The 11,845-nt window shown below is 50.3% G+C and overlaps 1 protein-coding gene across 2 annotated transcripts in view; it reads right to left on the bottom strand.

Annotated features, from left to right (window-relative positions):
* Positions 1-3,987, bottom strand: part of Kiaa1755 (KIAA1755 ortholog) — a 36,238-nt gene extending 32,251 nt beyond the window's left edge. For both annotated transcript variants that reach the window (XM_050151217.1, XM_050151218.1), the window contains exon 1: positions 3,775-3,987. In XM_050151217.1, the coding sequence (XP_050007174.1) occupies positions 3,775-3,777 (3 nt within the window). In that variant the 5' untranslated portion in view covers positions 3,778-3,987. The remainder of the gene's footprint in view (positions 1-3,774) is intronic.
* Between the last annotated feature and the right edge of the window lie 7,858 nt (positions 3,988-11,845).

The raw sequence follows: 11,845 nt of genomic DNA, 5'->3' as shown, positions 1-11,845 counted from the left end.
CTCTCTGCTCACTCTGCACCCTCTCTGCTCACACTGCACCCTCTCTGATTACACTGTACCCTCTCTGCTCACACTGCATTCTCTCTGCTCACATTTTACTCTCTCTGCTCACATTTTACTCTCTCTGCTCACACTGTACTGCTCCTACCCCAATTCTTGCTGGAGGGGCATCTCTTCTCCTGGTTTCCATGGTACCTGTGCTTCCAGGCAAAAAATACAGACTCCACTTGGGCTCACCTACTTCCTCTCTAAGTATGAGAAGGAGCTGCAGGTCGAAGGCCAGCCCAGGCAACTTAGTGAGATCCTGTCTCAAAACAAAATATCTAAAATGAGAGTTGGAGATGTGGCTCAGTGGTAGAGCAATTTACTTAGCATGCATGAAGCCCCAGGTTCATTCATTTTCAAAAAGTCATAGCATTAAATCTCCTCCAGGGCCAGCAAAAATAGTTCAGCAAGTAAAGGCACTTGCTACCACGCCTGGTACTGAGTTTGATCCCCAGAACCCACACTGTAGAAGGAGAGAACCCACTCCTGCCAGTTGTCTTCTTTCCTCCACACGCCTGCCACGGCACAGTACTTCTACATGCATACAGATACACACACAAAATAAATAAATAAAGATGTAATACTTTAAAAAGCCATTTCATACAGGGACTTGAACCAGCTCAGACAGTAAAGTGCTTGCTGAATGAGCACTCAGTAACGGCCTGAGTCATGTGAGGTGGTGTGGGCCTGTCATCTAGAGACAGTATCTCTCTGGAGATCCATGGAGTTAGCCTTGCCAAAGCAGATTCAGTGAGAGATACCATCTCAAAGGGGGAGGGGCAGAGAGTGGCAGACGACATCCAGCATTGACTTCTGCCTCCATATGTATGTTCACACTTTTGCACTCACCTGAACACACACACGTATATACACATGAACATATACATGCACATTGCACACATACACACTCATTTCCTTCCATTCTCTCTCCCTCCTGGTGACACTGAGGAAAAATTCCTAGGCTGGGCTCAGTCATCCTTACTCCTAGCAAGACAGAATAGCCCTGGTTGGGGGCGCTCCTCAGCCAGCCCTCTACAGCCAGAACCCACTAACCTGCCTTATGGAGAACTCTAGTGACTTTCTTTATGTGGTAACAGATACTGACTGATCACAGTCAGGATATAAAACCTCACACCCAAATATATTTATTTAAATAGGAAGTTCATTTCTTTTTTGTTGTTGCTGTTGTTGTTTTTTGTGTTTCAAGACAGTGTTTCTCTGTAGCTTTGGAGCCTCTCCTGAAACTAGCTCTTGTAGACCATGCTGGCCTTGAACAGAGATCCACCTGCCTCTGCCTCTCAAGTGCTGGGATTAAACGCATGCGTCAAGAAGTTCATTTCTGGGGGCTGGAGAGATGGCTCAGAGGTTAAGAGCACGGACTGCTCTTCCTGAGGTCCTGAGTTCAATTCCCAGCAACCACATGGTGGCTCACAACTTTCTGTACTGAGATCTGGTGCCCTCTTCTGGCTTGCAGGCATACATGGAGGCTGAACACTGTGTACATAATAAATAAATCTTAAAAAAAAAAAAGAAGTTCATTTCTTAACTCACCGCACAAATAAGTATATCTTGTTCTCTTATAGTATGTTCTCTAGTAAATTGTATTGGGGGGTGTGGGGTAGATAGCCCTGAACCCCTTTGCTATAAGATTCCCTGGAAAGCCATTCTTCAAACTGTCCCTCCAAAAAAGACACTTGAGATGGGTGTCACGATGCAGGCTTGCTAGAGTAGTGTGGCACGCTTTGATGAGAGGGGGCAGCTGGTGAGAGACTGTACCCTGGTAGTGATGTTTGCGTGTAGGTTTATAGGACAAAGAGGAATTTCCCAGGAGAGACAGCTCATGTAAAGGCCCTGGGGCTGGAGGAAACGGGAATCCTAAGGGGTTCTGAAAAAAAAGGCCAGAGTGCTCAGGGCACGATGTTAAGATCAGAGAAGTGGGTGGGTGATGGCATTGACTATTTAAAGAGAGATCCCAGTGCCCACATAACAACCTGGCTGTGGTCTCACACATCCTTTAACTCCAGCACTGACAGACAAGGGAGGATCCCTGGGCCTTGATGCCTTCCAGCTTAACCAATAAAATGCAAGATCCAGGTTCAGGGAGCGACCCCGACTCTATGAAACAGGTGGAAAGGGACAGAGGAGGACCCCTTGAGGCACTCCGTAGGCACCCATACACATACAGGTGATGCATCATGCACACCTCCCATGTATACACATACATCACACCACATCACAAGATACACACAAAGACAGAGAGGAAAGCGTGCCCATCAGAAAACGCTTCTCAGTCAGCCTGAGGACCACCCAAGGCCTGACCCTTGACCTGAGAGTCCGAGGTTCATTGAGGGGGTTAAAATTAAAAATGAATAAACGGTTCCATCAAAACCAGACTTCCGACAAATAGATAGTTGTAGCACTAAGGTGGCTGTGTGGAGTTAGAAGTCTGGCTGACCTACTTTGTACTTCCTGGAAGGATGACCTTGTCAGCCACCTAGGCTCCTGGGGCTTTGGACTTCCAGCTGTGCAGTGAGAGGCCACAGTCAACAGCTAGAGCTAGTGGGAGTGGTATGTCGGTGTCCGTCCCCCCAGTCATAGAGTGCCCAGTACAGGGTCTTCTGAGAGGCTGACAACCATCAGTCCAGGATGGAGTTTAAACTGCTCCAAGAGCAGACCGTGCACAGGCTCCTGGTGTCTGAACTCGGGAGCCCGGCTTTGCACTGTCTGTGTGCACGGTGTTGGTTCCTATTTCAGCACGAATACGCAGGTACGCAGGCATCTGTATCCAGTGTGGGGAAAGGGATCTGTGCACGCATTCACGTTGCGAACACACCTCTCTATAGAATTCTGGGTGAAGACCTGCACAGGAAGGGAAACCCACCCAAGCCAGGACGGTGAATCCAGGGTTGAGCACCCTGGCCTGTCTCCCAGCTCCGTTCTAAATCCCTTGAGATTTGCGAAATTGTTCCTATGAATCCTGCCCAACCCCGAGTCTGTCTGGAACTGAACTAGGAGTCTCTGGAACAAACTTCATTTTGATTCCTTCTTCCCAGACACAGGCACAAAAGGCACACACAACTCTCCCTGAGGTCCCCTTCCTAGGGTGCAGGTCCAGGAAACCCAGACACAGGGTTTCTGTGCCCCGCCCCCTCTCTTCCCCCCACCCCCGGCCTTCTCCCCAGCTGCCTCTACACCTCATGAACACGGGAGCACCCCATGGTCTAACATGTACATGTTTAACTTGCCAAACGCAGGCGTCTGAACTCTAGCAAGCGCACCCAAGATTTGGTGAGCATTTCCCTCCCATCCGCTCTGCTGCCCTCAAGGTCCGCCCTTTCCCAGAACTTCTGTGCGGTGCTGGGAAGGGACCTCGGTTCCCACCTCATTCCAATCCCCCTACAGGACACAGCGCTGTCAATCAGTATAAAGTTTGAAGTGCTAAAAGCACCCCAAGTTTTCCGTATGGCCCAAGGTCCAGAATTCCAGTTAAGATTTGCATTCTGGTTTGGAGCAAGATAAAAGAGTGCATCCCTGCAGAGAGGCCCAGACAGGACGCGGCCCAGGGGTGTCTCTGAGTCCCTCTCTTGTCCTAACCCTGCTGGGGCTGCGCAGTTAAGCACCGAACCAGACCAGGAACTTGAGGGTCACTGAGTGCACCCACACCCACCCAGGGCTGTGCCGGGAGAAAACCCAGCTGAGCGTGGTGGTCCAGGCCCAGGAGGGCGTTACCATGGCGATGCTCCTCGGGTCCCCGCGTCGGTCGGCAGCTTCTGTCCCGCAGCGCAGCTCTGGTTTTCCTAGCCCCGGAGCTATTGCGGCGGGTGGACGGGGGACTCCCAACCCGGCCTCATCCCGAGGGGCAGCCTACCCGGGACAGGGAAGAGGGAGAGGAGACCCAGACTGAGGAGGCGAGAGACGGAATGGGGGGAGTGGGGGAGGCGGGCCACCCGCGGGGGGCGGGGCGGTGGCGGGACAGCGGCCCTTTGTGCGACGCCTTGCCCTGTGCCCGCCCTGCAGCCGGCACGGGTGATGGGAGCCCAGCGTTCCGCCCACCTCGCAACCCCTGCTGGGGCCACCGGAGCCTTCTGGAGGGTGTTTGTCTCAGCCCGGTTCTCCCGTCAGAGTCTCTATCGAAGGCTGCCGAGTCAGAGCTGGTTTCTTGTCCCTATCTGCAAGTCATTTTGTTACCTGAGCCTCAGTTTTGTTACCTGTAAAATGGGGAGGTGGTTGAGGAGACGCTAGTGAGGATAGTATCCCCTCCTGGAATTGGGGATCAGTGGTCTACATCGGTCCTGATGGCACAATCCCAGGCTTAGAGTGTGGCTAACACATCCAGCCTTCAGGAACTTGAAGCCCCCATGACAGAGACCGGATTGCTGTGAGTTCTGCTCAGAACACCCCAGACACTCAGCCTGCTGGTGCCTTGACCTAGGACTCCCAGTCTCTGGAACCGAATATGAAGGGAGAAGGTGTGTTGTTTTAAGCTGCTCTGTACGCGGTTTCCGGTGGGATGACTCTGGAGTTGTCCGTTTATTATCAAATACTGTGCCAAGTGCCGAGCCAGAAGAAGGCAGAGACACCCTGTTCCGGTGGAGGGGGGGGGAGTGTCTTCTACCAGGAACTGGGACAAGAAAGAAAAGAACAACAACGACGAAAATAACCGAGAGTTAACTGCGAAGAAGGAATGGAGTTGATCAGGAACTCCATCGCAGGACCCTGGGAGATTTGAATGCTCTTCTAGAGGACTCGGGTTTGATTCTCGGCGCCCATATGGCAGTTCACAACCATCTGTGACTGCCACTACCAGTCCTGGGGAGGGGCCAAACCCCTCTTTTGACCTCAGAGGGCCCCAGGAACACAGGTGGTACACACATACACATGCAGGCAAAACACCCACACGTGTTTAAAACAAGAGTGGCCGGAACTGAGTGAACGGAGTGGGCGCAGCAGGAAGACGGAGTTATAGACAGTGAGAACAGGCACGTAAAGCGCACGTAGAATTGCCCGTAAACCAAAGGGGACAGGCAGGAGGAGAGCAGAAAGGAAGAGCGGTGGGTGGCGAGGATTCCACTCGGAACCTTGTCCACAGCCATGTCCCACTCCACACTGATTATCTAGTCTCTTTGAAAGAACCCAGGTGAGGAACCATCGCGTCTTTCTTTGTGGGTAACTTTTGACACATCCCTTCTAGCCCCTTGGGCCTCTATTGCTGTTGAACTTGTAATCCTCCAGTAGTTCCGCTATGCGGTGGAGCTCCAAGTGTCCCCCTAGGAGATGTCACTTAACCTCAGATAACCCCTCCCTAATAGGCAAGAGCCAGACTGGACGTGGGTGGTTTTGTTGCTGTTTTGTTTTTTGAGACAGGGTCTTGCGTCTCCCAGCCTGGTCTAGAATTAATTCTATAAGTAGCTGAGGATGACCTTGAACTTTTGGTCCTTCTGCCAATAACCTCCCAAGCTCTAGGGTTACAGGTACCGCACTGTGTTCCCTGTGTTGCTGGGGCTTTATACAGGCTAAGCAAGCGCTCTACCAATAGCCCCAATTTAGGAATGCATTTGTTTAGGAGAAAATGGCCTTTGGTTTACGAGGCGGAATTCAGCTAGGCAGTGGGGGTTGTGATTTCTGGACGGCCACGAGACAGAATGAACACAACGTTCAGTTTTCTGGGGTCACAGGAGACAGAAAGGGTTCTGAACTATTTAAGCAGAGGAAAATGGGTTGAAAAGGCCTCAGGTACTCACGGAGTCTGTGAGAAATCTGGGGTCCCTCCTAAGAGAGGCGCGAAAGCAAATACACTCCAGGAGTCTCACTGCTGGTAATGATCTGGAAGCCCCCGAAAACCAGTGGGATTACCTCAAGCCGCCAGCACACTAAAATGGAACTTTCTGTGCATCAGATACTTTTGCAAGCAAGCTACAGGCTGGGTCCAGCCACTGACGTCATTTTACAGATGAAGAGCCCGAGGCAGGGCAGGCGGGGTAGAAGGCTGCATTCCTGGGCTGAACCAGGCCGACCATTCTGGAACTCATGCCTTTAACTACCTTGACGTGCTGCCTGAACGAATCCCAGACATTCCTCTTGCCTGGGTCATTCTTCTACAGCCTTACAAGGGCAGTCTAATCAGGCCGTGCCTATGTGTGCCCAGAACCAGTAGGGCTATCCATTTGAGGAAGAGCTGGTCACCTGAGAGGGGGAGTGGACATGGAATGGCTCCTAAAGGGCAAGCACCAGTGCAACCCACCGCTGCGCCTCTTGGCATTCTTCATATCCTATGCCCATGCATGTTCTCCCAAAAATGTGCTGTACTGATATACTGGATGGGTGTGATGATACACTTCTACTTGTGCACATGTGCATGCGTGAACACACACACACCTATGTGGTCTGAGCCCATAGAATGCCCTTCTGAGTCTCAAATTCCTCTCTTGTGTGCAGAATTCCACTTCTCACAGGACTGCCGTGAGCTTCATCAAGCAGGCAAATGTTCAGGGCTCTGTTCAGTGCCAGGGACATAGAAGAATTCAGTTATACGACATGAAGAAGTGTGGCTTGTGCAGGGACCAATGGTTGTAAAAATTAACCCCCAAGTATCCAAGCTCAACTTTTGGGCTGGACTTGATCCCTCTGGACTTTCCAGGGGATTCCCAAGGGCTGGCTAAGTATTCACATCCTCTCCCTGCAGCCAATGAGTAACTGAACCGCGTCCAATTGCTAGGCTAGACTTGGAGAAATCAAACCCACCCACCAATGTCTGACATGTGTTGGGGAGAGGATGGGAGGTGCCCTGGGAAGAGTTTCTGCTGGCGATTCCTTGGGTGGTCCTGAGAAGATCACAACCCATCCGGAGCCAGAGTTTCCTCAGTGGGCTTTGGGGGTTCCAGATGCTCCTGGCGGAGGAGGACTGTGGGAATCCCCTGAAATAATTCACTGAAAGGGTGAAAAACAAACCTGGTTATGAGAAGTCTTAAGCAACTGATAGCTTTGCCTGTGACCTTGAGACTTCAGGGACCAGGTGCTAGGACACTTCACCAAGTGGGTACAGGCTCATCTTGAGAAAAGGGAGTTGCCAAATTTAGGGAGAATGTCTTGGGATTCAGAATTTATTTACTCCTTTACTAAATATTTATTTCTATTCTAAGGATGCCAGACACTTGGCACTCATACATATGCTTACTTTTCCCTGTCCACGACAGACATTACTAATCGATCACAGAACTTCCAGTAGAACCTAGAGGCAGCCACAGAATCCTTCTCGATGTGGCAACTGCCACCAGCCAGCACAAGTGATCATGGATCTGACACTCACTTGTCATTTGTGGTCTGAAATGTTAGTATGAGCTGATATGATGGAAGACACTGGTCACCAAGGCTGAGGATTTAGATTTGGGCATTGCCTTAAAACCCCCAATAGGGTGGGAGTGTGACTCAGTGGTAGAGCACTTGCCTGGCATGTATGAGGAAACCCCGCGTTGTTTCCCCAACACAACAAAGGCAGACGCAAGTCACACATCTAAGGTCCTAGTGAGAATGAGTAGACACTACATCAGAGGCAGATACAATCTGTGGAGACCCCCTCAAAGAAGAGCCAGAGTCTTGGGAACCTTGAGGATCAGCCTTGTGGGCAGCCCAATACGAATATGTTCCCTGGTACATTTTCTATGGCTCTAATATAGTACCCCGAGGCAGAATGATTCATGAAGAAATGAGGTTTAAGCTCTCACAGAGCTGAAGTTGAGATTTCAAGATAATGGGAGTGTTGACTAATAAGGGACACCAGTGGAGAGTGTGACAGGCAGGTGGAGCAACACATGCCATGAGACAGGAAGTGTGAGTTTCCTCCTATGAAGCATGAAAAATCAGGAGGGACCTAATGAGGGGTTGCCCTGCAATCCCTCTAATTGCTGGGTTTGGGGTGCTATCAGAAGGCAGCGGAGGTTGCTCTGGGGCGAGAGCCTGTTAGTCCTGGTAGATCCCACAGGCCCAGCACCTCCTCAGCCTCTAGCCTTTGGACCCCAAACCCTGAAACTTCTCTTTCCCTTCTGGCTCATCCCTGTCTTATTATTGTAGGACAGACTCCATGGCTGACTCCTAGGGCCTGCAGGCTTTGCCCCTCTTCTGGAGAGGCAGCTCTGAGCTGCCATTTGAGGGAGAAGGGGTAGCAGCTGTGCCAGTCCTAAGCACCACTCAGGCCTCCCTGCCTCCCTCGTTGTTCTCCTGCCCCAGAAGATTACTTTTTTCACAATACCTACCCCTCCTCCGAGGACCAAGATCTCTGAGAAGCCTTGCCTTGTGGCCTGGGGCCATCCTTCTTGGCCTCACTGCTCAGGGCTTTTCTCTCACCCCCTCAGGAGTTCATCGTCTGTTGTACGAGGCTTCATTGCATGGCTGAGCTGTGGACACAAACATGGTTAGAGTCTAGAGAAAGGAACCCAATCACATCCCCTAGAGGTCAAGTCAGAGAAGGCTTCTCAGAGAAAAGGGCACTTGCACCAGGGTTTTGAAGGAGGAATACGAGTTCGCTATGACGCGATGGCATGTGAAGCCAGGGAAACAGTGTACGCAGCTGGTCATTGCTAGCCGTTTCTTGAAGGCTGGAAAGGGGCTCTGTGCCTGGAAATGTTTGTTGAGTGAGTGTTTGAGGGTTTATTGTTATTTCACATTGATCTTTGAGAGAGGTCATTAGGTACCAACAGATAAGCAATGGAGATGGATGGGTAGATGGATAGTTGATGGATTTATATATAGGTGGATGTAGATGGGTGGTGGATGGATGGATGGGTAGGCTGCTGGATAGATGTGTGGATAAACGGATGGATGGATGGATGGATGGATGGACAGGTGGGTTTGTGGATGGATGAATGGGTAGTAGGTGGATGGATACGTTGACAGGTGTGTAGATATCAGATGAGTGGCTGGGTGGAAAGAGGAGTGGATGTATGGATGAATGGATAGATGGATGAATGGATGGACAGACAGGTTGATGGGTGGGTAGGTTAGTGTATAGATGAGCAGTAAATAGTTATAGATGAATGGATGGGTGGATGGTGCATGGGTGGGTGGGTGGATGGGTAGATGGGTGGATGAATAGATTGGTGGGTGGGTGGGTGGATGGATGGATGGATAGATGGGTGGGTGGATGGGTAGATGGATAGATGAATGGTAGATGGATAGATAGATGGGTGGATGGGTGGATGAATAGATTGGTGGGTGGATTGATGGATGGATGGATGGATGGGTGGATGAGTGGATAGGTTGGTGGATAGATTAATGGTAGATGGATAGGTAGATGGGTGGATGAGTAAGAGTGCATTAGGCAGTGTTAAAAGTTCTACTGAGAAAGTGCAGGGGTTCCAATCCCAATGAGTTTACTACCCTGAAAATCTGGAAGTTTGTCATCCTGGAGTGCCATGGTCACCTCTGAGTTTGAGGCAGGTCATCCTGGCAGTCAAGCAGGGAAGGGTAGAGCTGATGACCTTGAACTCAAAAGTCCACAAGAAACCCTGTGTCTCCTATCCCAGCTATCTCCAGCAGCCCTGCCTCCCACTTCTCTCCATAGTCCTGGCTCTGCTTTTCCTCAGCCAAGCTGGCCTCTGACTCCTGTAGGAAGTCAGGACTCCAGCGTTTCTTAGAGACTGCGTCATGCTCCTCACTCAGAGCCGGCTTTGTGTGTGCACACAGCTGGAGAGCAGTTTGGCTCTTTGTGGGGAGAGGAGTCAGGAGGACTCAGGGCAGAATTGAAGAAGGGAAGTAAGAAGCTGCTACCCTGGGCAGAGACTCCGCTGACTCCAAAGACGTGGTGAGCAGCCACAGCTACCGGGCTCCAAAGGGCTCGGAAGCAAACCCAAGCCCCAGGGTGCTGGAGCTGTTTGGGATGACCCAGCATGTGTCCTGGGACACACACAGAGAAGACTTAATGCAAACCCAGACCACACTGACACCATACCTCTCTCATCATGGTGGCAGAGGTTCCACTTGGCACGGTCACACTGTTGGTGGCTGTGGTAGGTCTCTAGCTTGGTGCTGCTCTATGTGGTAGATCCTTTGGGAAGTGTGATGGTTTGAATAAGAATGACCCCAGAGGCTCATACATTTTAATGGTTGGTCCTTACACTGTTTTGGGAGGATTAGGAGGCATGGCCTTGTTGGAGGAGGTGTGTTGCTGGGGTGAATGGGCTTTGAGGCTTCAAAAGTTCATGTCAGGGTCTGGAGGGATGGCTCAGTGGTTAAGAGCTTTGCCTGTTCTTTCAAAGGTCCTGAGTTCAGTTCCCAGCAACCACATGGTGGCTCACAACCATCTGTAATGAGATTTGGTGCCCTCTTCTAGCCTGCAGGCCTAAATGCAGGTAGAGCACCGTATATATAATAAATTAGTTAATTTTTTTAAAAAAAACATTCATGTCAGCCCCCACCTTCTGCCTCCAACTTTTGAATCAGGTTGTAAGCTCTCAGCTATTGCTTAGGTGCCATACCTGCCTGCCGGCCTGCCACCGTGCTCCCCTGCCTTGATGCTCATGAACTCACCTGCTGAAACAGTAATCAAGCCTACTGTTTCTCTGATAAGTCACCTTGGTCATGGTGACTCTCCAGAGCCATAGAACAGGTGACTACGATGGGAGGCAAGGATCTGGGAGGCCTGAGGTCACAGAAGGCATATCCTGGAAGGGAATTCAGCCTCCTCCCTCTCCAGCCTCCTCCTCCTCCTCCTCCTCCTCCTCCTCCTCCTCCTTCTTCTTCTTCTTCTTCTTCTTCTCTCTCTCTCTCTCTCTCTCTCTCTCTCTCTCTCTCTCTCTCTCTCTCTCTCTCTCTCTCCCTCTCCCTCTCCCTCTCCCTCTCCCTCTCCCTCTCTCTCTTTCTCTCTCTCTCTGCTTTCATGAGATGAGCAGCTGTCTTTACCATATGAAGCCCTCTTTCACGGGGTTCTTCCTCACCACAAGCTCAAAGACAACCAGGTCAGACTACTGTGGACTGGAATTCTGAAAGCATGAGCCAAAATAAACCTTCTCTCTGATTTTGTTACAGAGGCGGAAGTCTGACTGAAGTCCTGGGAATGCCTCATAAAGGTGACTGACTAACAAAACAGAGCACATGTTTACCTCTACTGTAGGTCTTTTACTTCAGATATAAAAAAAGTCTGACATATAGTTTACCCGAGTTTGTAATAGCAACATGCTAGAAATACTCAAATGTCCATTTGTTAGTACTTTCTTTGTGGCTGAGACCAAACACAGTTAAGACAACATTTCTGTTAGGTAGGACTTATTTTGACTCAGGATTTCTCGGGACATGGCCCATCAGGGAGAGAAAGCATGGTGGTCAAGGGCAGGAGCTTGAAGCCAATGCTTCTTACCTGGATCCAGGCAGAGAATGTGTCCAATTCTGCAAGCTTTCTCTTTTTAACTCTTCTATACCACCCAGGCCCTCAGCCCATGGGCCAGGGTAACCCACATGCAGGGAAAGTCTCTCCCCCTCAGCTAATCCTCTCCCAAAATACCCTCATGGACACAGAGAAGTATGCCTCAGTCTTCTGAGTGAGTCTCGCTCCAGTCAAGTTGACAGTGAAAACTGACCATGCACTACTGAGAGGCCAAGGTTGTAAACAGAGAAACCCTGTCTCAAAAAAAAGAAAGAAAGAAAGAAAGAAAGAAAGAAAGAAAGAAAGAAAGAAAAGAATAAAAGAAAGAAAGGAAGGAAGGAAGGAAGGAAGAAAGAAAGAAAGAAAGGAAGAAAGAAGAAAGAAGTTAAACCAGACAGTGGTGGCACATGCCTCAAGAGGCAGATGCAGGAGGATCTTGGAGTTCAA

This window comes from Alexandromys fortis, unplaced genomic scaffold (assembly GCF_014885135.2).
Source record: "Alexandromys fortis isolate MF-2015 unplaced genomic scaffold, M_Fortis_MF-2015_v1.1 scaffold_27, whole genome shotgun sequence".
Classification (NCBI taxonomy): domain Eukaryota; kingdom Metazoa; phylum Chordata; class Mammalia; order Rodentia; family Cricetidae; genus Alexandromys; species Alexandromys fortis.
This window is presented reverse-complemented; position numbering and strand designations above follow the sequence as displayed.